A 23186-nucleotide genomic window follows, 5' to 3' on the forward strand; every position below is an offset into this window, starting at 1 on the left:
TTATGCATGGAACAATATGGTAAAAAGTGTTTGATCAGGTTGATAGATGAATCAATGAACAAATACAAAATAAGGAAGAGTATTGTTTCATGATATAAACGATAGGCCTGGAAGCAAAATGTATTCACTATAAAATACTTACATAAATTAAACAATAATTTTTTGTTTTTTTTTTTAATAATAATAATAGAAAGAATGTTAAATTTTGTAATTTAAACACAGTTTAATTTTTTTTTTATTTTATATAAAAGAATAATTTGAATTTAATAATATGAATAAATATTAAAACCAAACCAAAATTTGATTTTTATATTGCGAAAACATCTTTTTAAAAGGTTTTGGCTTACAAACGAAGTATGGCATTTTTTTTAAATTTTATTATTACGCCTAATCAAATGGTTCTGTACAATTAAAATCGACTGATTTGCTTGCGAGAAAGTGATAAATTAAAAAAAAATTCTAAGGGCCGGGTTGTTCACACTCGATTATCTTTTAACCAAGGATTTTTCTAAGGAATAATCCTTGATTAAAAGATAATCGACTGTGAACAAACAGGCCCTAATACTATGTTTCCACCTGTCCTAAATCTAAGATTTAGCTAAGTAAGAATAAATCTCGAGATTTATTCAAAATCCACTTAGCTAAACCTCGGATTTAGGTTCACCTACCCTAAATCCAACATTTTTACCTACTTTCAATCCGAGATTTAGAATAAATCCCGAGATTTTTTTTCTAAATCTACTTAAATAAATCTCGGATTTAGGGTAGGTGGAAACGTAGTATAAGACAGAGATACAGCTTAATAATGGTACAAAAAATATTTTTTATTTCAAAAGCTGGACCTTATTGGTGAAATCCAATTTCGTCAATTTTTATCAAAAATAAGCATTTTTGTTTTCTTTTTCCCTAAACTAGATTTTTGTTAATTTCCATTAATGGATGCAACAAGCTAGTGTTTTGGGTTTATGCACATTTTTTCTTTAAGCCTGGTACGCTGCTCGCGCTAAATTTTAGCTTGCATACAAATTATCGAAACATTTTAGTTGAGCTAAAATGGATCCCATACAAGTTATCGATAACTTGTATGGGAATTTTATCTTGGCTAAAATTTAGCGCGAGCAGCGTAACAGGCTTTAGGTCAAACAAAATAATCTGGCCTATTTTTGTTTAAAATCAATCAACTTTTCTGAAATCAATATTTTAAAATTTTCAGTTTGAATTTAGGTATATCGTTTTAAATAAAAGTTCTGTAACATCAGCTGATCCTGTGTCCTATACATTTCCATCATTTTAATATCTGCTTAGAAAAACTATTTTATTATTTATGTAACGTTTTAAAAAAAATTGTTTGTTAGTTTTTTTTTTTTTTGTAAATCCAAATACTCTCTTTTTATTTTATTTATTCTTCGAAGCTTTCTTTTTTTAAAGGTTCGAAAGTAAAATTTCTCTATTTAGGAATGTCTCAAATGGACACGTCCTTATCGTAATGAAATTAATTAATTTTATGAGATATGTACAACAAATATAGGTAAAACGTTATTTTTAACTACATTCACCAATTTTTTTAAAAGTACAAAAGTAAAAACATTTTTTTCTCACTGTGGCGACCTTGTCAGTAGAAGATACACTGTATCATATTGATTAAGGTTTCAAAGTAATTAATAAATATATACTGTGTAGTCATAGTGAAAGATTTTGTTATTGAAAAATAATAAATACTTTTTAGTTTTGTATTGTCAACCGAATAGTTGTGTTTGTTATTAATTATTTCTAAAGAATTACAGGTCATTACACTCACTATCGCATTTTGTTTTGTGCAAAAGAGTTTACAAATGGTTCACTACATTCGTGAATGCGCCCAATGTAGTTGAGCCTTCACTCGTAAGGAAATGCGTTTGAGTAAACGTGCAGCTATATTTACATCTTAAGAACTACCTACGTACCGTTGTATCTGTACCGCTACCGCATACCTTTCCGGTGTGGTCAAGCCTTAAAAATCCGCTATTAATAACGAATCGATTTTTTCATTTTAACGAGTAACATACGTTAAAATTAAAAAAATTGGCAGCACTCAACCCAAAGTTGCAACTAAACTGTCAAAATGACATTAGACAAAATTGACAGATAATTTTTAGTTTTTGTTATCAAAATTTCTCTCGTGTAAAACGTTTTATTTCTAAAATCATAAATTATTTAATTAAAATACACAAAAATGTCTGAAAGAAAAGTTCTAAATGTAAGTAAATAATATAGCTTCATTTTATAATCATAAATTATAAAAAATTACTTTTTCCTTTCTAGAAATACTACCCACCAGATTTCGATCCATCGAAAATACCTCGTATGAAATTGGCTAAAAACCGCCAATACACTGTTCGTCTGATGGCTCCATTTAATATGCGTTGCAAAACATGCGGTGAATATATTTACAAAGGTAAAAAATTCAATGCTCGCAAAGAAGACGTCGAAAATGAAACCTATCTCGGCATTCGAATATATCGTTTCTATATAAAATGTACTCGATGTCTGCAGGAGATTTCATTCAAAACTGATCCAAAGAATACTGACTATGAGATAGAAGCTGGTGCCACTCGTAACTTTATGGCTTTAAAGCTGGCCGAAGAACAAGCTCGAAAGGAGGAAGAAGAACTACGTGAAGAAGAGGCAAATAATCCAATGAAGTTGCTTGAGAATCGAACGCAACAGTCGAGGAATGAAATTGAATTATTGGAATCTCTGGAGGAATTGAGAGATTTAAATAGACGACAACAGAGTGTTGACTATGAGACTATGTTGCAGCAATACAACACTGTCGAAACGGAAAAGGAACGTCTTGAGAGGCAAGAACGAGAAGACGAAGAATTCATAAAGTAAGTTTTCCCGTGCCGTAAGGTTTATACTTCGGAAGGAAAAGTCAATGAATCTTAATACAACCTTTGGAAATGTGTTTTTAATGTATATATGATAGAAAGTCGTGTCAGTAACACTATTTATAAAATTTGTGGAGAAGTAGCTTAGGACCAGGGGAAGGACATAGGATACTTAAAAAAAAAAACTGCATTGTTAATGCATTTTGTTGAGGAATAAGCTCACTAGGCGGTGCAAGAATTTCACATTTTATGCATCCAAATCAAAGACCTATCAAAGATAAAAAGTATTTTATGTTACCACCCAGATTCACCATGCACAAGTACATTTGTACATCATGTGCATTTTGTCTAAAAAAAGCAAACCGCATCATTAAAAAAAAAATCTGAGCTTATGGCACATGATCTTAGGGTATTTTTTGACGCTGGATATTATGGAACTAAAACCAAGACAACCTGACTTCCCTGAAATTAGTTTTGCATAAAAAACACTTTATAATTTGAACTTAAGAATAGGCATAGCAAGTTTCGGCGATGGGTTTTTGAGAAAAAAATTCATGTTTGAAGCCATATAGGTGTCATTTTAATTTGCCTCCGTAATAATCAATATTCGGGACATAAACCAAACAAAAACGTGCAACGAAACGCGTTTGGTGGTAAGTAATTTGTAAATTGATGTAAAAGGTGTTGAAATCTTCAAAAGATTCTATGAGGACCGGAAAACGCGTGCCCATAGATATGTGGGACTCTTAACCACTAAAACCACCTTCTCCTCCCGATTGCAACTTAGTTCAGATGGAACTTATCTAGCAATTTATCTTTCTCGAAGTTAAGTTACGTGTTGTAGGTAACTTTCCGGTGAAAGTTCCTACTGATGATATTTAAAAATAAATAAATAACATTTGTTTTAAATTAAATCAATTAAGTAATGGTTTAAATTTTGTTATCAAAAAAAAAAAAAAATATTAAATAAAAAAAAAAATATTATCAAAAAAAAAAATATTTATCAAAAAAAAAAAAAAATATGCAAATTGTGTTTAAACAACTTCAATTTCCGATCCATTTTCACCATTACCATTAAGTCAAAAGGGCAATCTTTGAAAATTTGTGGTCTGAATCTGACCATGGGCACAATTTTATTTCGCATGATCAGTGTTCATGTGTCAGAAGATCATCTGCATTATTTGTTCATGCGATTGATAATAAAACTAAAAATGTAGTGTATCACAAGGTATTTCACAGAAGAGTGCAACCCATGCACAAAATACATGACCAACAGAGAATTCTTAAAATATATCATTTTTTTTTTTTTTGTTCATAGGGTTGCTAGAAGCAACTGATTTTTTTTTTATATAAAATAAAGCACAGAAACGTCAATATCAAAATTTTTGAATAATTTTTGAAATAAAATGTACTTAATTTATTTCATTTTTTCCTATTTTCGGTCATCTAATGTCCCATCTCCGGCCACTGACTTTATTAGGTCAAGCTTAAATAAATTGAATGTTTTTTGTTTAAATTTTTTGTTTTTAAGAACTTAGAAACAATTTTGAATATTAATAAGTAGTAACATCAAATGATTCAAACATGTATTTATTTGTTTCAATTTTTTAAACTTTTATAAATAAAAGACACCCTTAAATTTCAAAGCTTTTTTTATGTTCTCTCTCCGACCCCCTCAAAATTAACAAAATTTTCATCTTTTTTCTATTTAAAACCTATTTTAATTGAAGAATAATAAATATAATTTAATAAGAAAAAACAAACATTTCAAAGCATTAACTCGGAAATTGTTTACAAAAAACGCTAATTAAGATAGTGGTTTCGGCACTAAAATTATAAAACAAGCCTTACCAGATTGGATCACGGCACAAAAACATATTTTTTCGAGGAACACTGACTAACAAAAATAATAAGAATATTGTAACTTTAGGAGAGACATTTAAAAGAACAGCATAAGATAAAAAATGTGGAATAAATCCTACGAAATAACTAGTTACACGGATTTTTCTGAAAGGTGGCCGGCTGCTGGAGACAACTGTACCCTCGTTATAAAAAATTGAAAAATAAAAAACCTGCTCATTAATTTTCTCTAAGGCGGGACAACGTTCGCCTGATATATAACACAATGTGTGTTGAACTTGAATCCGAAGTAAAAAAAAACCCAATCAGCTCTCGTTTTTTAAATATTACTGTTAGAAAATTTAAATACTTTTTTTTACTCTCGTTTTTGAAATATTACTGTAATTTTTTTTTTACACTTTTGAGGTTATTCTACCTATAATGTGATGAAATTTCTTTAAACATATCGTTTCGGTAGCTGTAGACTTAAAGGATTATTTGAATTGTAAAAAAAAATTATATCTAAGAATACGAACTAAATACACACATGTTTCTATCTTATGTCAAACATAGTGAAATCATATAGCTTTGAATAGGGTTTTATTTTGCTTCTTTAGTGTTTTTGTCGTTTAAGTTGGTTTATAAATAAGCGTTCGGTTTATAAATAAGGACAAGACTTAAATATACTTTGAATTTCATGTTTCTATCTCAATTCGAACATAGTGAATCATAGCATTACATAGGGGTTTATTTTGTCTTTTTAGTATTTTTGTTGTTTTTTACGCAAGCGGTGAATTTAGAAGATATACAAATAACACAACTTTTATTCTCAGAACTAATAGTTCTGGATTTGAACTAAATACACTGAAAGTTTCATAATTCTATATTTATTCAAACGGTGAGAAAACATAGCATAAAAATGGTTTTTCTTTTCAAAAAAACTCAACATTTTGAGCTTAAAACTTATGCACAAGTTGTACAACCATCGCGATTAAGATTTATAATATTATTTAATTTGAATAATATATTCAATATTTGTTAAGTTTCAGCTAAGTAGAAATAATATCCTAAGTTTTGGGGTCAGTCAAATACCACAAAAATATAGTAAAATTAACAGATTTTCAAAAATTGTTTTTAGCCCAATTCCGCAAGAGTGAATTCATCTGTGTACACGAAAAAATGTGTAAATTGCCTTAGAAACAAGGCAGAGAAAAACTCACTCTCGCGGAATTGGGCCCCAGGGATAAATAATACGTGATTTTTTAATAATTTCTCAAAAACTATTATTTATAAGCTTTAGAATGCCATTTTAAACAAAAAGATATCTTGCAAAACCTAAAACGGGCTAACAATTTCCATTGGATGTTTTTATATTGAATGGCTATAATAATTAAATTGTTGTTGTAATCGAGAGCTATCAATTTTTGTTTAACCTTCCTATTTGAGCTTTTAATAATGTAGTCCCACACTCTTTATACAGGTTGACTTTCCCTAGATTCCGAGATTTTACAAATTGCATGCTTTACGGCACTCCTCTAGTGAAATTAGGGCAGTATTTTACAATTTGTATTTTATTTATTTTTCTAGGAGTGTGAATTTCAAAAATAAACAGTTTGATGGGAAAAAGATTATTGTTGAGGAGATTATAGAAGATATAAAACCAGAAAAGACTGAATCAACAGAGCCAGCCGAGAAAAAGACCAAACCTGCTATGGGACCACCTGCTGAAGCGAGTTTTGCTGGAAGAAGTGCATCCTCCTCATCTCTCAAAGGTTTGGTAGTAAAAAGAAAGCAGCCTCTTGTTCTAGTTAAGCCTCGTGAGAAGGAAACAACACCGATTCCTACTCCAAAACCTGTCACAACAGAACCTGTACCTACACCATCAACATCATCAAAAACAATTGGTGGCTTGTCTCTTCTATCCGCCTATTCAGATAGCTCTGATGGATCGGATTAGCATTTATTAAAAATATTTATAATAATAACAACAAATCTTATGTACACAATGTTATTGTCCATTTACTTATTTATTCGAAAATTGGGTTCGCAAATCGAAGCAACCAGTTCCATTCTTCACAGGCAATCCAACCATAAGTCGACTTGAGGGTGAATTAAATTCATCGCATCGGCCGGATATTGCAGCTGATTTTAAAAACTGCAAACACGATTCGAAGGACATTTGCTGCAGGGGCGAAGATGAGTCATCCATACCTTTACGACTCATAGGCCTAAATGTTCCATCAAAGGTCATGTAATCGGCAATGAGCGATAAATGTCTTGGATCTACTGTGATTCCATAGACCTTAAAAACATTTTGAACTTCCTTTACAATTACCTTTGCTGCTGCTTCAATGCCATAAGTTGCGGCTATACCATGAATGTCATTCGAATATATTCTATTGACATCCAGAATCTTATTGTGCTTAAACATTTCAACAATATTGATTCCATCAGTCTTGAGGAGTAATTCTTCGTTTGTTTTATACAAAATGGCTCGTTTGATTTTTGGAACTTGATGGATAATTGCTTTATCAGCAAGTTCTTTGATTATGTTTGCAATATCTGGTTTACGATATCTTGTTGGCAACTGAAAAAAGAAAAATTTGATTGTATGATAATTAACCAGTTGGGAATTATTAAAAAAAAATCTCTTACATCAAAAGTTAGTTTACACCATAAATGTTTTTCTTTATCATAAACATAGCCATTGACCATGTCATTACTTAGGACCTTTGAGACAGTCTCGTCTTCATGTGACTCTTCTTCCTCTTTTTCGTCTAGATCATCGCCAATTACTGATTCTTCCACTTCTGTAAATAAAAGTAAAATCAATATTAAATGGTTGTTCTTGTTTCATGGTGGATTTATTTTTTCTCCACAAACCATTTGCATCCTCAATCTCTTCAATTGCTTCTGGGTCGTCGTATTCTGTTTCGTCTTGTTTTCTGCTTTTAAGTTTGATACCGGTGGCGTCATCATCATCAGCGTTCTGGAAATTAATTAAAAAAAATTAATTAATGGCAAACGAAATGAATAGATTGTATATGACTCATACTGCATTATCGTCATCCGAGGACTCATCATCGGCGTTTTGTGCATCTTTTTTAGATTTCTTGGGACCTTCATCCTCGTCTTCATCTTCGTCAAACCTTTTTGCCAATGCGCCTACCTTCTTGGGTTTGTCATCATCGATAAGGATACTAAAAAGGTATCAAACAATGTTAAACTTGAAAGGAATAAGAAAATAATCATCTCTATGGAAAAAGAAGAGGAAAGCAATTGAAATGAGAAGACAAATCAAGTGTTTTTTTTTTTTAATTTTAACTATATGCATTAAGACCTATCGTCTTTTTTAAAAGCAAATTGCAGAAGAATTTTGCCTAAGCTGGAGCTCGAACCTCAAGGTTAGCAGTCAAGAACTAGATCCACTGCACCATATTTTAGTAGTTATCTTTATTTAAAGATAACTCAGTAAGTCTACATTAACGGTGACAACTTTCTCAAAGACTGAGAACAATAAACGGCCCAGAATTTGCGTCCATCGAATTAAATCCAGTATTGTAAGAATAGACAGGAAAGAAGTAGTTTTTGCTTCCTCAAGAAACATGGGCAAGTAAAGATACAGATTATTTTCGCAATAAAATCACCAACAACTAAAGGCCAGATAAGGGGGCTTTTCATGGAGACTGAATGCTTCTTTAAAGAGAGACATATAAGTAATACCTTTACTTATATGTAAATCTTGAAAGACCTAACGAACTTAAAAATCAAATGTATGCAATAAGAAGTGAAAAAGATATAGAAATCAAAGACGAAACCAGAAGAACGCAACATTTCGACATTCTTGGCCTAAAAAACAGTGCCACATTGAAATTCTGCAAACACAAGTAAACCATATTTTGGCCAATTGCAATACAGGAAATAGTCTAGTTCTTGGAAGTATCCCAGGGCGATTCTATGGAATTACTCAAAATATTAAACTTCTCGTAAGAATTTAGTTGGAAGGAGATCTTAAGCATGATGAACAAATTAGTAGAGCTTAAAGAAGGACACCAAAAATCAGCAAGTCGTAGTTTTCAGAAAAGATGATTAGTAATAAAATTGATATCGGTCCCGTTGCAATACCAAATTTGTCGGATTATGAATACGTCTGAATCAGATCAACCTCATAAAAAAAAAGTTTTAATTCCCTGCCGACTTCCCAGCAAACTTTCCAATAAAATAACCTATTTTGGAAGGATTTTTTTTTTAACTAATCAGAGACGTGAAACTTGGCTTACTTTTAAGGTTCTGAACCTGCCCAATATCAAACCAGCATACTATAGATGAAAATAACACCTGTTCCGTAGATAAAGGTTCCAGGCTAAACGATATAATTGTTCTTTGTGACAAGCGTTGTGGAGGAATTTTATAGAATCTGGGATCTCTCTTTCTTTTCTTTTTGCCGAGGATCTATTAAAAAAAAACAACAACTAATCTGTAACACATAAGTGAAGGAAGTCTAATTCTAGTATTCTACAAATAATAATATCATTCAGGGGTTGAATCGCTAAAAGTTTTCCTGGTACATTCCCTAAATCTGAAATTGAAAGAAGAGGCAAAATTCTATTTCTATGAATACTCACACAGAACTTTTATCTTTTCCTGATTTGATGATAGAACGGAAGAGCTGCTTAAAGAAATTCTCTGTCATATGTTTGAGAATTCTTTTCGGTTTCACAATAAAGTCTTCTTGATAGGCTTCGCGCGGAAGAAACTGAAAGTGGATTGAATAGCGATTTGCTCTTTCTGGAGTCAAAGTCAATGAGATCTTGACCTTTACATCTACAACAAAATAAGCTTTTATTAATACTTGTGTGTCAAAAATAATAATAAAATCAACTTACATTGAAGAACATCAGATAAAGTTACACGATTCAACTTGATTCTTAATTTATCAGCACTTTTATTTTGATTTGGCAAAATTGGAATATCCATTGAAGGAGTTTTTATATTTGCCGACGCCATCATAAGAATTTCTCTCAATCTCGGAATACCAAGTGTAACGTTCATTTCACCACGACCAGCAAAATGGAAAGTATTCAGTGTCATCTGAGTTGAAGGTTCACCAATAGATTGAGCTGCCAGCAGTCCAACAGGCTCACCAGGCGCTGCAAGGGCTTTCATACTTTTAACATACATAATATCTCTCATGATATGTTTGCGTTTCGGTTTCGTTTCACCAAATTGTTGAATTATTTTTTCAATATTCTCCGAAATTGATCCGTAAAAATTGTCTGGTTTAAATTTCGAGATTGTGGGTTCCGGACAAGGGCCACATTTATGTTTATATTTTTCCTTAGCTTCGTTGTCTGCTTTTTTCCATAGAGTTATTATAGCTTCATCGATCTTTAAGCGTCCAGTGGTTTTATTAAGTTCATTTGGATTATCAACAACAACTTCATCACGAAGTTCTTTGGAGAAACTAGTAAAGCTTGACATATTTCGGTTTCTAGTTGAATTCTTCTTTTGCCATGATCGAACTTTTTTTGTATGTTTTTCTACTGGAATTAAAGCTTCTTCGTCTTTTATAATTTCCAATTCACTTGGACGAAGAATAACCGAAGAATTCATATTTAAGAACTTGGTAACTTTGTCTTTGAAGAATTTTGACTTTAGAATATCCATACCATCTTCACCATACAGAAATTGTACAACACTGTTATCGCTGTCACGTACAGTTAAATCGTAGTGAACATTAAGGCCTTCCAAATGTTTGATTAGACAACGTTGAAGATATCCAGAACGACTGGTTTTTACAGCTGTATCAATAAGACCCTGAAAAAAAAAAAAGAATTAATAAATAAGAAGAAGCCTAGATTTTGGTAAGGTTAATTAAGTTACTTCACGACCAGCCATACAATGGAAGAAGAAATCTTGTGGCTGGATGCCTGTCATGAAACGTCCATCAATAAATCCACCTGATTTCGGAGATGTTTCATACGATGTGAAGCTCGGAAGAGATTTTCCTAGAAACGTTAAAAAAAAACATGGTATTTTAGTTCGTAAAATTTATGTTTAAATTAATTTATTTTAAATTACCTGATATCATTAAAGGGGGACGTTTGCCTTCTAATTCAATTTGCCCTAACAGACAAGAAATTTGCATAGTGTTTACTGTCGAACCCTTGGCACCGGAAAGAACCATCAATTGCAGGTTATTGTCCGGGAATTTAGTGATCAAACCTTCTGGCAGACAAGCTCTGCAAATATATTTAAAACACATTTAGAACTTATCTCAAATTTAAAAAAAGGCATTCTGATATTCCAATAATTATCCTATAAAATACGATTAAATCGCGCCATGACAGTTAAATATGTAGAATAAACAAATTGTTTCAATAGCAGAATAGCCCCGACTGTCTTATAACATTTCCATACTTGTTTATTTCATTTGTGTACTCATCCAACAGTGATTTATACTTTCTGTCCAGAATTATACGGAATTTCGGATCTTTTAAGTAGGCCTCTTGCATTTTTGCTGCCAATACATCATGTGGTGTATCGGGATCTAGGTCAAGGGCTGCAGCAACAGCAGAATTTCCAACTTGTCGACAATTTTTAATAATTTTTCGACGTTTTGCATCAGCAGTCGACGTAACTAAAATATCTTGTACACCTAAAGTGAAGCCCTCACGTTGAAGGAAGCTGGTGAATACTTTTGTAAAGGAGGTAAGTAGGCGGGTAGATACATCACCTCCATAGAGCTGAAATAAATTATTACATTAATAACTGTTGGTTTTATATTTAGAAATTAATCAAATTTACCTCATACATGGAGTGAACAAGACTGTATTGTGTAGCCCCGTAATGTTTCTTATCGAGAACACCTATTAGTAGCTCTCCCTTTCTTATAACAACTTCACTCTCTGTCATTTCACAATGTTTTAATGGTGTTCCACCATATTTAAAGTTTCTGATTTGCGCCATGTTCCAATCCTGAAAATGAAATAAAACTTTAAGATGTTGCTTCTGTGAATGGTTAGTTGAAAGTTGACTTCATGTTAGTCTCTTTAACTTTTTAAATTCGCCTCACCAAATTTTCGTTTGAAAATCAAATCCCTAATGTTTCTAAAAGAAGACCTATTAAAAAAATAATTTCAAATTTAAGCTCTAACATCAATATGGAAATGTATCTCCTCTAACTGCCACGATTAAAGAACACCAAACTTGAGAGAAAAAGATGTTCGTTGGGTTTATTTTCATTGCGTTGCCACATACACCCATACAACTGAAGATCCATACGGTAATCTCTCTTAAAGCTCTACCTCTACCTTCTCCCATTTTTCTACAGAAAGAATAAACAAAGCTAAAATCGCGTAAAGGCGAGAAGAATTCCTTAATCCCTATGGTTCGAGATGACAAAGATATTGAACATCCACTTCAAAGAATAAGCACAGCCTTTTCTTATACAAGTATAACTGTTTATAGATCGAGACCTACATAATGTTAACGTTTCGAATTGCTCTATTATATAGAAGACTTCATTTAAAAATGAGGTTTTTGAGAATTAAATTTACCTTTATATCAATCTTTGCGTTGGAGTACAAATTAATCGGATCATAGCCTTTAGGTATGATATTGATAAGTATCGTCGAAAGGATCTAGAATGCAAATACAAAAAAGAATCAACATCCATATATTTTTCTTTTCACCATTTTGTGCAATAAAATTACCTGTTTTCCAGACCACAAGACCATTGGTTTTAAAATTGTCGGTGGCAAAAGTTTGATATTTCCTTGCAAATGTGATAAACCTTGGAAAACCAATTGCTGATAATCCTCTTTATTGAAAAATCTGCCTCTAATCGATAATTTTACACCAGAGATAACATGATCTTGAATTAATCCTCCCAATGGAGTTCCATCCTTGGGAACAATATAATTGCTAGCAACATTCGCTATAAATATTTGAAATAAATATTCTTGAAAGAATGAGTAATACAAAAAAAATCGTACCCAAATGATAAGCCTCAGAACGCGAAACCTGACTCTGCGGAAAATGAGCATTCATTTCGTCACCATCGAAATCGGCATTGTATGATTTACAATTGGAATAGTGCAAACGGAATGTTTTCTCTCCACACAATACACGAGCTTTGTGTGCCATTATACTAGGTTTATGAAGCGAAGGTTGTCGGTTCAACAAGAGCATGTCTCCGTTCAGAACATGTCGATGAACTATTTTCGGTCGTTTACCAGTAGTATTGAGAAGAAGTTTAGCCATACTTTCGCGTTTAATTGCATCATTTGGTGGAATCAAAACTGTATAACCTTTTTCATCTTCAATATAGTTTGCTCTGAAATAATAAAAATTTTCATTTAAGATATAAGAAACCTTTGCTAAATCAAATGTAATTAAAAACTCACCCTGGATATTTATCTGGTCCGTTCATAACAAGTCTTCGAAGTTCTGCCACATTCCATGGAGTCACCGGAACTGGAAATGATAGTTTTCGGGCAAAAATATCTGGAATTCCAATTTCCTCGACATTGATATTTGGATCAGGAGTGATGACAGTACGAGCAGCGTAATTGACACGTTTTCCCATCATATGCTTACGAATTAAACCTTCCTTTTTTTCAAGAAGCTGCTTCAAACCTTGCGCATTATCTGAGGTAGGAAGTGAACCTGTATCAAGAAGGCGATCCACTTGAGCTTGCAGGCTTTGCCACGCAAAGTACATTTTTTCAAATGGTGTTGAACCTTTTGCACTTTCATATACTGCCTTTAAGAAAAATAACGGTAATTTAGGAATAAAACTTGATAGAATTATAATTTACCAAGACATCATTTTTCAAAGGGGCTCCTTCGCTTTTTATTTTAATCATAATAGCTCTCAGAGCACTATTTTGCTCGACAATACTTTTGTAGATAGTTGTCTGATAATGTTCGATGATCATATTGTTGACCATATTAGTTGGGCGTGATTTGGGTGGAGTAACTGGTATTATATTCATGAAAATTGAATCAACTGGATATTCCAGTTCGTCGGACGACTTAAGAATGGGAAAGAGAAGTTTCAATAGAATTGGATTTTTGCTGTAGATATCACGTAAATATTGCCGGCATTCGTCAGCTAGAACAACTTTATTTTGTCCAGCTTTGATCATTTGATCTCCAGAGGAGCTGAAAAGACAGAAAATAATAATAACCAAAGTAAAGTAATAAAATTACAATTTTAATAAACAAAAAAAGGACAGCTTTTACAGATGACTTTTTGTCGGACCAAACCGGACAATGAAAAAATAATTTAGTTAGCATAAATTATGGTCACCTTGAAAGTGAAAGATGACAATCTCTATCAGACACAGATTTAAAAACTGTCCCGAATAAGAATTACCCTAATGGGACATGCAGTTGGATAGCCGCCATCTGGTTGGAAATATTGAGAAGCAATTTAATGTGAAATTTGCATGTCAAACATTTTCTTTGATTTTTATATGTATTTTTATATGGGGCATCACATTAGACTCGCGGATTTTACCGGGAGAACAAGCAGTACAGCCATCAGTGTAGAAGTGTAAAAAGTCCGTGCAGTCTAATAACACCCGCGGTAATAAACCCTGCACTAGTTATCTCCCAAACCAAAAGGAACTATCCCCTGCACAGTTTATTTTGATAATGATGGGACCGATGCGTTTTGAGTATTTTGAAGAAAGCCAAAAACTATTTTGTGGTCCCAAAAACGTATTTTGAACCTCATTTTTTTTTCATTTTATAACAAAATTATACACGGCTGTTCTGATTTCCGTTCGAATTCTATTTTCTCCCATTTTCAAATTTTAGCTTTTCTGAATTCATAGGTGTTTCGAAAAACGATCGGACCTACAATCCGACAAATTTTTGTCTTTTTCAATCCGAGTAACAATATTCTCCAACATTCAATTTTCAATTCAATTTTCGTTTCCGTTTTCAAAGTCGAACAAATACTAGAACAGCCGTAATAAAAAGTATTTAGAAAAAAAGAATCGCATTATATTTCCTGATTTTCCGTACTTTTATTGCGGAAAAATATGAAATAAATAAAAAAAAAACAATGTGCGATCAAAATATATTTTTTCCTGGCATAGTTCTTGTGAAAAAGTCAAATTACTGTGACTTTTCTTCTCGTAATTGTCGTCAGAAAATTTTTTCTCTGTAAAACCACAGCATACGGCCAAAATAATAACCTTCTATTTTATCTTCACTCGGATCTTAATAATAACTGCAATTTCCCTTTGATTCTGATTAAAATAAATCTATATTACCGAAGAAAATAAACAAAATTATTGATCAAAGGAATCTCTGGTTTTATTTTGCAGAAATTGTTTTGGTTTCAGCTTGACGTTCGTGTAAAAATTGTTGTCAAATGACACACATACAATCGAAAAAAGAATTCGGTCTGTTTTCATGTTCCTTTTTAAGACCAAAAATACGATTTTTTTGAGGCGATTAAAAAAATTGAAAGGAATTCGACATAAGATTTTCCACAAAATTCATGAAATAAGAATCTAAATAAAGAAAAAAATGTCAAAACAGAAATCAGCTGATGAAAGTAAAGCTCTGAGGTGTTCGATGTAAAATAAAACCCGAGAAACTCTGATTTTTGTGGCAGTTGATTGACGTGACTCAGAGTGCTCTTTATAATAATGAACTGTTCATTATTTGAAGGATCTGTTCATTATGAATTATTTTGTGTTAAAAAACATAAAAATGTTCATTATTTCAAAAGCTGTTCATTTTTCGTTAAGTATCTATAATTTTGTTGAAACAAAAACGAATTTTTGCAACAAAATGATAATGCGAACTAGCGATGTTTTTGCTTGCGGATGTGGATTTTTTCACCTCCGCGGATGCAGATTCGCATGAGGATTTTGTTAACAATAGTTAACTTTCAACGTTCCTAAATGAGAAAAAAGTTCAAAATGTAACATCGTAACGTCACAACATCGTTCCTAAATCCAATGTTGAAGTGTCAAATAGTTACATTTTGTAACTTTTTACAACTCAGCTTCTGGGCTTGAGTTTCAATGTTTATCTGTCAAACACAACTAAATGGGGAAGAGAGGGGAAGATCTGAGAAGAGAATTTTTTGTTTGTTTCCAAATTTGAAATTATTTAATGCATATTTTTGCTTCAATTTGCTTAGAATTCAATTTAAAAGTAATAAATTCTTTCTTGTTTATTCATTCATAAAATTGATCTCAAAAAATTTTGTTTTGACAGATCAACAAAATGTAACATTAGTCGTTCCTAAATCAAAGTTAAAATTTTCTAACAAAACCTAACATAAACAAATACGATTTTTTTGACACAACAACCAAAGTTAACTTTATTTAATAAAAGAACGGGCCACTGCTGATGCGGATGTTTAGATCTTATTAAAATAAATTAATATAAATGAAATCAAAATGATGATACAGTTATAAACGACATTTTTATTATTTGTATTTAATGAGAGAAATTAAAAAGAGGTGCATTAGACTAAATAAAAAGTAATAATATCACCACCTTCTCTGCATCAAGTGGGTTACACAGAGGTTCGTTAATTAAGCCCGCGCTATTTGTACTAAATAAGTGTCCCCTTGGAAAAATGCCTTGTGAAGTGGGTAGACATTTTTGTTAAAGTCTTCACTGGCAATGACTCTTTTTTTTTGTCCGGAAAGAATGATCTCTATTAAAAGCCTGTCTTCATCCCAAATTTTCTAATTTCGAATTCCAAATTCTAAAAATTTCCTATACATTTGAAATGAGATAATTTGCAAAATTATCTCATTTGGGATCTATTGAAAACGGACTATAAAGTTAAGGCTTTTGCATTTTGTTTGTGTTTTGGCTAACAAAAATCAGTCACAAAATCACAAAAATCAGTGTGGCTCCCATTGGTACGTGCCATTCGCCGGCTTCGCCCAACTTCTTTTTTGTCGCAACTTTTATTTGAAATAAAAAACAACAATAGTTAGAAACTCGGTTAACTTCTTGTTTTAGTTCATTATTTGGACTTTAAAAATATGGTCACCGTATATATGCATCAGTTAGAATAATTTGGAAATGTTTAAAGTTTAACTGTTCAGTATGTCGATTTGGAACGTATGTTGAAAGTGTTGATCAACCTAGTGTGGATTCAGCTTTAGGTCGCGAGATGGGTAGCCAAAAAGAATTCTTAAAACTTTCAAAAACAATAATAAAATAACAAATTATACATACCTTTTTTCCAAATCAGATTTACTAACATAGACGACCAGCTTTCCACCCAACAAGCGCATTCTCTTCAAAGGCTTAGTACAATGTATGCATTTTTTGGTTTTGCCACCACATTGCAGAGCAGAATGAATCAATGCCGAGCGTATACTACATGATGTTTTAGTGTTATTACACGCGTTTTTTGTCCCTTTAGCAATCAACTCGTACATTTGGGCAATTTGGGGATGTGTGACTTCACCGTGTTCGCCTTTAACAAATTGTTCCGTATTGTTACACACATATTCGGATTTAAAAATCTCCAATTCTTGAGCTTCAATCACATAACCAGCATCGACAAGCTGAAGTTGAAGTGTTAGAATTTCTACTTCTCTGCCTAAAAAAAAGAAGGAAGTTTTGTATTTTTGTTTAATTTATAAGAAAAACTTACTTTTCATTTGTATTGAGTGGCATTTAATGCAATAAATCTTTAAAATATCATGAGCCAATCTCATAAAGAACGGATTAAATACCAAGGCATTCAATTCAATATGACCCACATGACCGGGACAATGGGCATTCGATAAGCATGTCGTACAGGAATCAATTGACCTGCCTTGAGATCCCATTGCCAAATCATACAATCCTCCAGGAAATGCATGACCCAATTGATCGAATGTTAGGCCAGTAATTATTTTTACGACACTTAACTTTTTTATTTGTTCCCCGGTGAAGACTGCGAACTCTAGGCCCGAGGGAATCATATCGGTATCTCGATTGTAGGTTTTCATTTTGCATCAATTTTACATGAACTCAGTGCAGGAGAGTTTTATTAATTTAAATTGTTTAAAATTTTTAAAAGTATTTTCTATTAAAATTGGTTTAAATGAAAATTAAAAACGACAGCACACATGCGGTCGTTTTAAAAGAAAAACACAAATTAAATTTTTATATGTCATGTAAAACGTCAGATGAGTGCACGTGCTGAACAGCTGTTGCGCTGAATTGGAAATTTGTACAGTAAGGATAGAAATTTTGTTGATACTTTTTTTGTATGTCGGAGTTTCTATTTGCTTTTGAGATTTTTGTGTAAAAAATTCTTAGAATTTTACTGGCAAATAGAAGATAAAATCTAGTTTTGTAATTGTGTACGAAATCTGTTCACATAAAAAAACATTTTTAAAATAAAACAACTCAAACAGGAGGAGTGTGTGTGAAAGTGCGTGTGCTTGTATGTATGAATCTTGATAAGAATTGAGATTCAGAATTTTGAATCTCAAATCCATTGTTTAAAATCTGAAGTAACAAATAGATCATGAAATTTAAGATTTTTCCACCTTTTCCCCTCTGAATCTGAATCTAATAGGGACTTTCACGGGTAAAAAAAAATCAATTTATTTTTGATCTTAGGTATGGTGTTTTCTGTTTTCGTTTGGTAAAAAAATCAATTTATTTTTTGATCTAAATCTGTCAAAAAACTGTTGTTGCGACTACTTAATTGTAGTTAAACAGAGCAAAAATTGTTTTTTTTTTTACCAAACGAATACAAAATTAATCTGTCAAATCACAAATTTCTCCTCTTTTTGCATTGTGCAAAATAAATTGATTTATTTTTGATTTACGATCAAATCTGCAGATCAGGATTTTTTGGCAGATTTATACCCCTCCTTGCACTAAAGTAAAATAAAATAAAATAAAATGAAATGAAATAAAATAAAATAAAATAAAATAAAATAAAAGAAAAGAAAAGAAAAGAAAAGAAAAGAAAAGAAAATAAAATAAAATAAAATAAAATAAAATAAAATAAAATAAAATAAAATAAAATAAAAGAAAATAAAATAAAATAAAATAAAATAAAAGAAAAGAAAAGAAAAGAAAAGAAAAGAAAAGAAAATAAAATAAAATAAAATAAAATAAAATAAAATAAAATAAAATAAAATAAAATAAAATAAAATAAAATAAAATAAAATAAAATAAAATAAAATAAAATAAAATAAAATAAAATAAAATAAAATAAAATAAAATAAAATAAAATAAAATAAAATGAAATGAAATGAAATGAAATGAAATGAAATGAAATGAAATGAAATGAAATAAAATGAAATAAAATGAAATGAAATGAAATGAAATGAAATAAAATGAAATAAAATAAAATAAACGAAAATAAAATAAAATAAAATAAAATAAACGAAAATAAAATAAAATAAAATAAAATAAAATAAAATAAAATAAAATAAAATAAAATAAAATAAAATAAAATAAAATAGAATAAAATAAAATTAAATAAGAAGTAGGTTTTTTCTTGTCTCAACGCTCTACCTTTATGGCATAATGCTCGTTAAATTTTGAAAAAAAAAAATTTTTAATAAAAAAAAAACAATTTTTTTTTTTGGAAAAATTACATTTTCGAAAATGGGATACATATTTATTATTTTTTGAATTTTTGTTCTAAAAATTGGTGGTCTTTAAGGAAGATTGATGAAGGTTAAACATTTCCTTTCCTGTTCATAATTTAAGAGACTTATGAGGATTCAATAAAGTAGCTTAAAACTTGAAACAAAATTGTTTTACTGTAAACAGTCTATTTAATAATCCTTTGAGGTCTGTTTACTTAAAAAGTCTAAAACTAACTAATTATTACGATTTTATAGAATTTTAAGAACTTGCTTTCAAATAAAAAAGTAACAAATACAGAAAAAGTGCTAATTTTTGAATAGGTACATTTCAGTCGTTTCTTGACAAACAAAAATTAAAAATAACATACTATCAAAGAATTTTACCCCTGCTTTATTTTATTAGTACAAAGTTTGGAAGTACCGGCTTCCTACACAAAATGCCCCTTGATTTAGTAAAAAATAATAAAATCCTCAATTTTTTTATTTTTTTTTTTCATTAAAAATTAAATTTAAAATTTTAAAATTTTATTAAAAAATAATTTTTAAAATTTTTTAACCATCTTAACTTGATAGAAAATTTAATTTTCTATGAAAAGTAACCTTGAACCATTTCAAAGTTATTCTTGGTTTCCTAGTTAAATAAAAAAAAAACTGAAAACCGACCAGTGTTGCAGTTTTCTCAGAAATGGAGTATTCTTTTAGGCCAGAGAATCATAATCAGCAATAAAAGAACTCATGAACGAATTTGTTCCATTCAAAAGGGTCTATTCAATAGACTATACAAAAATCTTTGTAAACAAACTTGTCGTTTGAGAGAAATCATCCCTGCCTTAAGCTAAAGCTTGTCTTTAAAGAAAAACCTAGTTCTAGTCCATTATTTTGTATATATAAAACCAGAAAGCTTTTGTAACCAAACGGTTCTTATTTATAAAACATACTTGCTGTTTAATACTTTTATAGTTTTATTTTTTTTTTTCAAAACTATTAAATCCATTATATTTTTGTTTTAAGTGTTTATTTAAAAAAAATTTAAAATCATGACCGATGAACCAATAGACCAACCTGTCAGTTTACCAATCTCTAAGCCAACAAAGGTCAAAATCCAAGCTATGGTTGATAATGCATTAAAAACGATGAACGAACGCACGGGTTCTTCTGTTATAGCAATAAAAAAATTCATTGCTTCAACATATTCATTGGATGTAGAAAAGTCGTCAAATTTGATTAAAAAATACATAAAAGAGAGTGTAGAAAGCGGGAGATTAGTTCAAGCTAAAGGCAATTCCTTGTCGGGTTCATTTAAATTGTCACGTGGAACGTTAAAAGAATTTGAACCAAAACCTAAAAAGAAACCTAGCACGAAGAAAGCTGCCGAAGCCAAAGCTAAGAAGGAAAAGACAACAGAAGGCAAGGAACCAAAAGAAACCAAAGCTAAAAAAGATGCTCCAGTGAAGAAAGCAACTAAGTCAGCTAGTAAAGCGGATGAACAATCAAAGACAGCCACCACACAAAAGAAAGCTCCAGCTCTAAAATTGCCAGGTGCAGAACCAAAATTAAAAGCTGCTGCAGCAAAGAAGCAAACAACCGAAGGCGCCAAAGTGACCAAGAAAAAACCTGCAAAGAAACAAGAAGTAGAAACTGAGAAACCTGAAGCAAAGAAAAAGACAAGTGCCAAGAAAGCCAAGTCTCCAGTCAAGAAGAAGGGCAAGGAAAACATTCCACCCACGAAGAAAAAGTCCCAACCTAAGAAGAAGAAAGAAGAACTAATGGTTCCAGTGATGGAACATGCAGATTCGGAGGGTTCATTAACTGACTCACCTGAGAGCAAAGTGAAGGAACCTTTTTCTGATCAAGATGAAGAGGCTCAGGTTGAGGAGGAGTTTGATGAAGAATCTGATAGATCCAATGGTTCAGAAGATGATGAAGAAGAGGAGATAGAAGAAGAAATAGAAGAAGAGATGGAAGAAGAAGAAAATGATACGGGGCTTAAGGTGACTAAAGAGGAGGATTTAAACGAGTCGGATGGCAGCGTTTCGTCGGAAGGTTCACCTGAAAAGGTTAAAGTTCAACCAAAAGGCAAAGCTGGTGCTAAGCCTGCAAAAAAACGAAAGTCAATTGCAACTTTAGTCAACTCGGCAAAGCCAAAAGTAGTAAAGAGATAATCCTTGAAAGTCTCCAATTTTGTTATTTCGTAATTTTTTATTTATTTATTTTTGCGTTGTGTAATTTTTTACTGTAATTTATTTTGATTAAAGTTTACCAATTTTTGATTTAATCGTTTGTTTATCTCTAATCTCTCCGCAGTGTCTTATTTTGTATTTGTTTTAAATATAGCCATTTTTGAAAATGATGACCTTTGTGACCTATTTGTGTTTGGAGAAGTAAGATTTTTTTTTATGAATAAAAAGATTATTCTTTTTATTGGCATGACTGATGACTGGTTTAAATACAGTGCTTTTCTCAATATTTGGGATATGGTTATTTGAAGTCAAGGTACTACAGAAAAGGTAATAATCTTTGGATTGATGTAAATTAAACTGTTTGACTGCTGTCTTTAACCCAAGACTTTGGTGGTGTGAATTAGTATTTTTTTGTCAGTCTTAGGCTAAAAACACACATGCGATTTTGGTCGCGCGATTATTCAGTCGCAAATTAGATGACAACGATTTCAATGACTGTAGAGTGTAGACACAATTTTCAAATTTTTAATCGCGGGAAGCATGTGTGTTCTCAGGCATTGAAATCCTTGTGATCCATTTTTGCTACTGAATAATAGCGCGATCAAAATCGCATGTGTGTTCCTAGTCTTAGAAGTGAGGTTTTGGAAGAGGAAAATGAATGAATCAAAGAAAACAAACTGAGTGTATACACAACACATTTGCTTTTTTTGACAAACTAAAGTAATAGGCATATCCACCCCTATTAAAATCTCAGAAATTTTACATAAAAAAAATCTAACATCGTATTTAAAATAATTTAGTAAAAAATGTATCTTATAGGTATAGCTTTTCAAAAACAAGTTATCTTGTTTTGAAAATGACCATATTAACTTTTGACACGACTTCAGTTTATTTTTCTGTAAAAAGTGCAATCGGACAGATTGTTTGACTTCAAACTCATTTCGGGCCGAGACCCGAGAGTGTCTTATCTCTAGAGGGATTTTCGGATTTTTTTAGGGCACACATTAACAGTAGGTGCCTAAAAATAATTTTCATAAAAAAAATAACACCACTTCTTAAAACATGTTTCAACACAAGTTTTTTTTGTTATAGTAAATTTTTTTAAGTTCTTAAAATCTTAAAACAAAATTAGTTTAATTGAAAAAAAAAAACACCCTTTCAGCCATGATATGTTTTGCTTATGGTCTTTTTTGATTCTTGATGCCAATGAAATGACCATCGAAATATTTTAACCAATTTTTTTTAATCTACCATTATTTTAACAGGAAACATTAATTTTTGTCTCTTGAAAAAAAAAAAATGTGTTAAAACCATTTGAGAGAAAAAAAAAATAGTTATTTTGTAACTATTTGCATAGTCACTTGATAGAATTGAAATTTCGAACAGAAAATAGTTACAAAATAGTTAAAAATGACTGGTTTGATAGTCACATACCACAACAAAAAAGTTGAAAGAAACTATTTTGTTTAGTAACCATAACTATTTTGTTGAACCATATACGTGCTAATGCGAGTACAAGTTTGAAGACGTTTAATACAAAAGAGACATTTTTTTAAAATAATTGAACCTGTTTTTCGTTTAATTCTTTTAAAATAAGTCTCTATTTTCTTGTAACTAACCAATTTGTAGAAAAATGCAAAGAATAAAAAAATGCTTTGATTAATATTAAAGTGTGCCAAAGAAGGGATTTTTTTAGAACT

The 23186-nt window shown here is 31.1% G+C and overlaps 3 protein-coding genes across 3 annotated transcripts; 2 read left to right on the plus strand and 1 right to left on the minus strand.

Annotated features, from left to right (window-relative positions):
- Nucleotides 1–1740: 1740 nt before the first annotated feature.
- Nucleotides 1741–6715, plus strand: LOC129917930 (splicing factor YJU2). Its single transcript, XM_055998163.1, has 3 exons — nucleotides 1741–2236; nucleotides 2302–2870; nucleotides 6297–6715. The coding sequence occupies exons 1-3, from the start codon at nucleotides 2213–2215 to the stop codon at nucleotides 6664–6666; spliced, it is 963 nt and encodes a 320-aa protein (XP_055854138.1). The 5' UTR covers nucleotides 1741–2212; the 3' UTR covers nucleotides 6667–6715.
- LOC129917927 (DNA-directed RNA polymerase I subunit RPA1) lies at nucleotides 6619–17849 on the minus strand. The gene is made up of 17 exons (XM_055998158.1): nucleotides 17362–17849; nucleotides 16938–17307; nucleotides 13532–13877; nucleotides 13118–13476; nucleotides 12707–13047; nucleotides 12425–12648; nucleotides 12269–12352; nucleotides 11517–11687; nucleotides 11130–11455; nucleotides 10791–10951; nucleotides 10593–10717; nucleotides 9596–10526; nucleotides 9335–9533; nucleotides 7765–7909; nucleotides 7593–7698; nucleotides 7365–7519; nucleotides 6619–7296 (listed from the first exon to the last, which is right to left on the minus strand). Exons 1-17 carry the CDS (start codon nucleotides 17699–17701, stop codon nucleotides 6733–6735), a joined length of 4947 nt encoding a protein of 1648 aa, XP_055854133.1. The 5' UTR covers nucleotides 17702–17849; the 3' UTR covers nucleotides 6619–6732.
- Nucleotides 17850–20222: 2373 nt separating this feature from the next.
- On the plus strand, nucleotides 20223–21581 carry LOC129918770 (histone H1-III-like). The gene has a single exon (XM_055999482.1). The coding sequence runs from the start codon at nucleotides 20344–20346 to the stop codon at nucleotides 21466–21468; it is 1125 nt and encodes a 374-aa protein (XP_055855457.1). The 5' UTR covers nucleotides 20223–20343; the 3' UTR covers nucleotides 21469–21581.
- The last annotated feature ends 1605 nt before the right edge of the window (nucleotides 21582–23186 follow it).

Source organism: Episyrphus balteatus, chromosome 4 (genome assembly GCF_945859705.1).
Source record: "Episyrphus balteatus chromosome 4, idEpiBalt1.1, whole genome shotgun sequence".
Classification (NCBI taxonomy): domain Eukaryota; kingdom Metazoa; phylum Arthropoda; class Insecta; order Diptera; family Syrphidae; genus Episyrphus; species Episyrphus balteatus.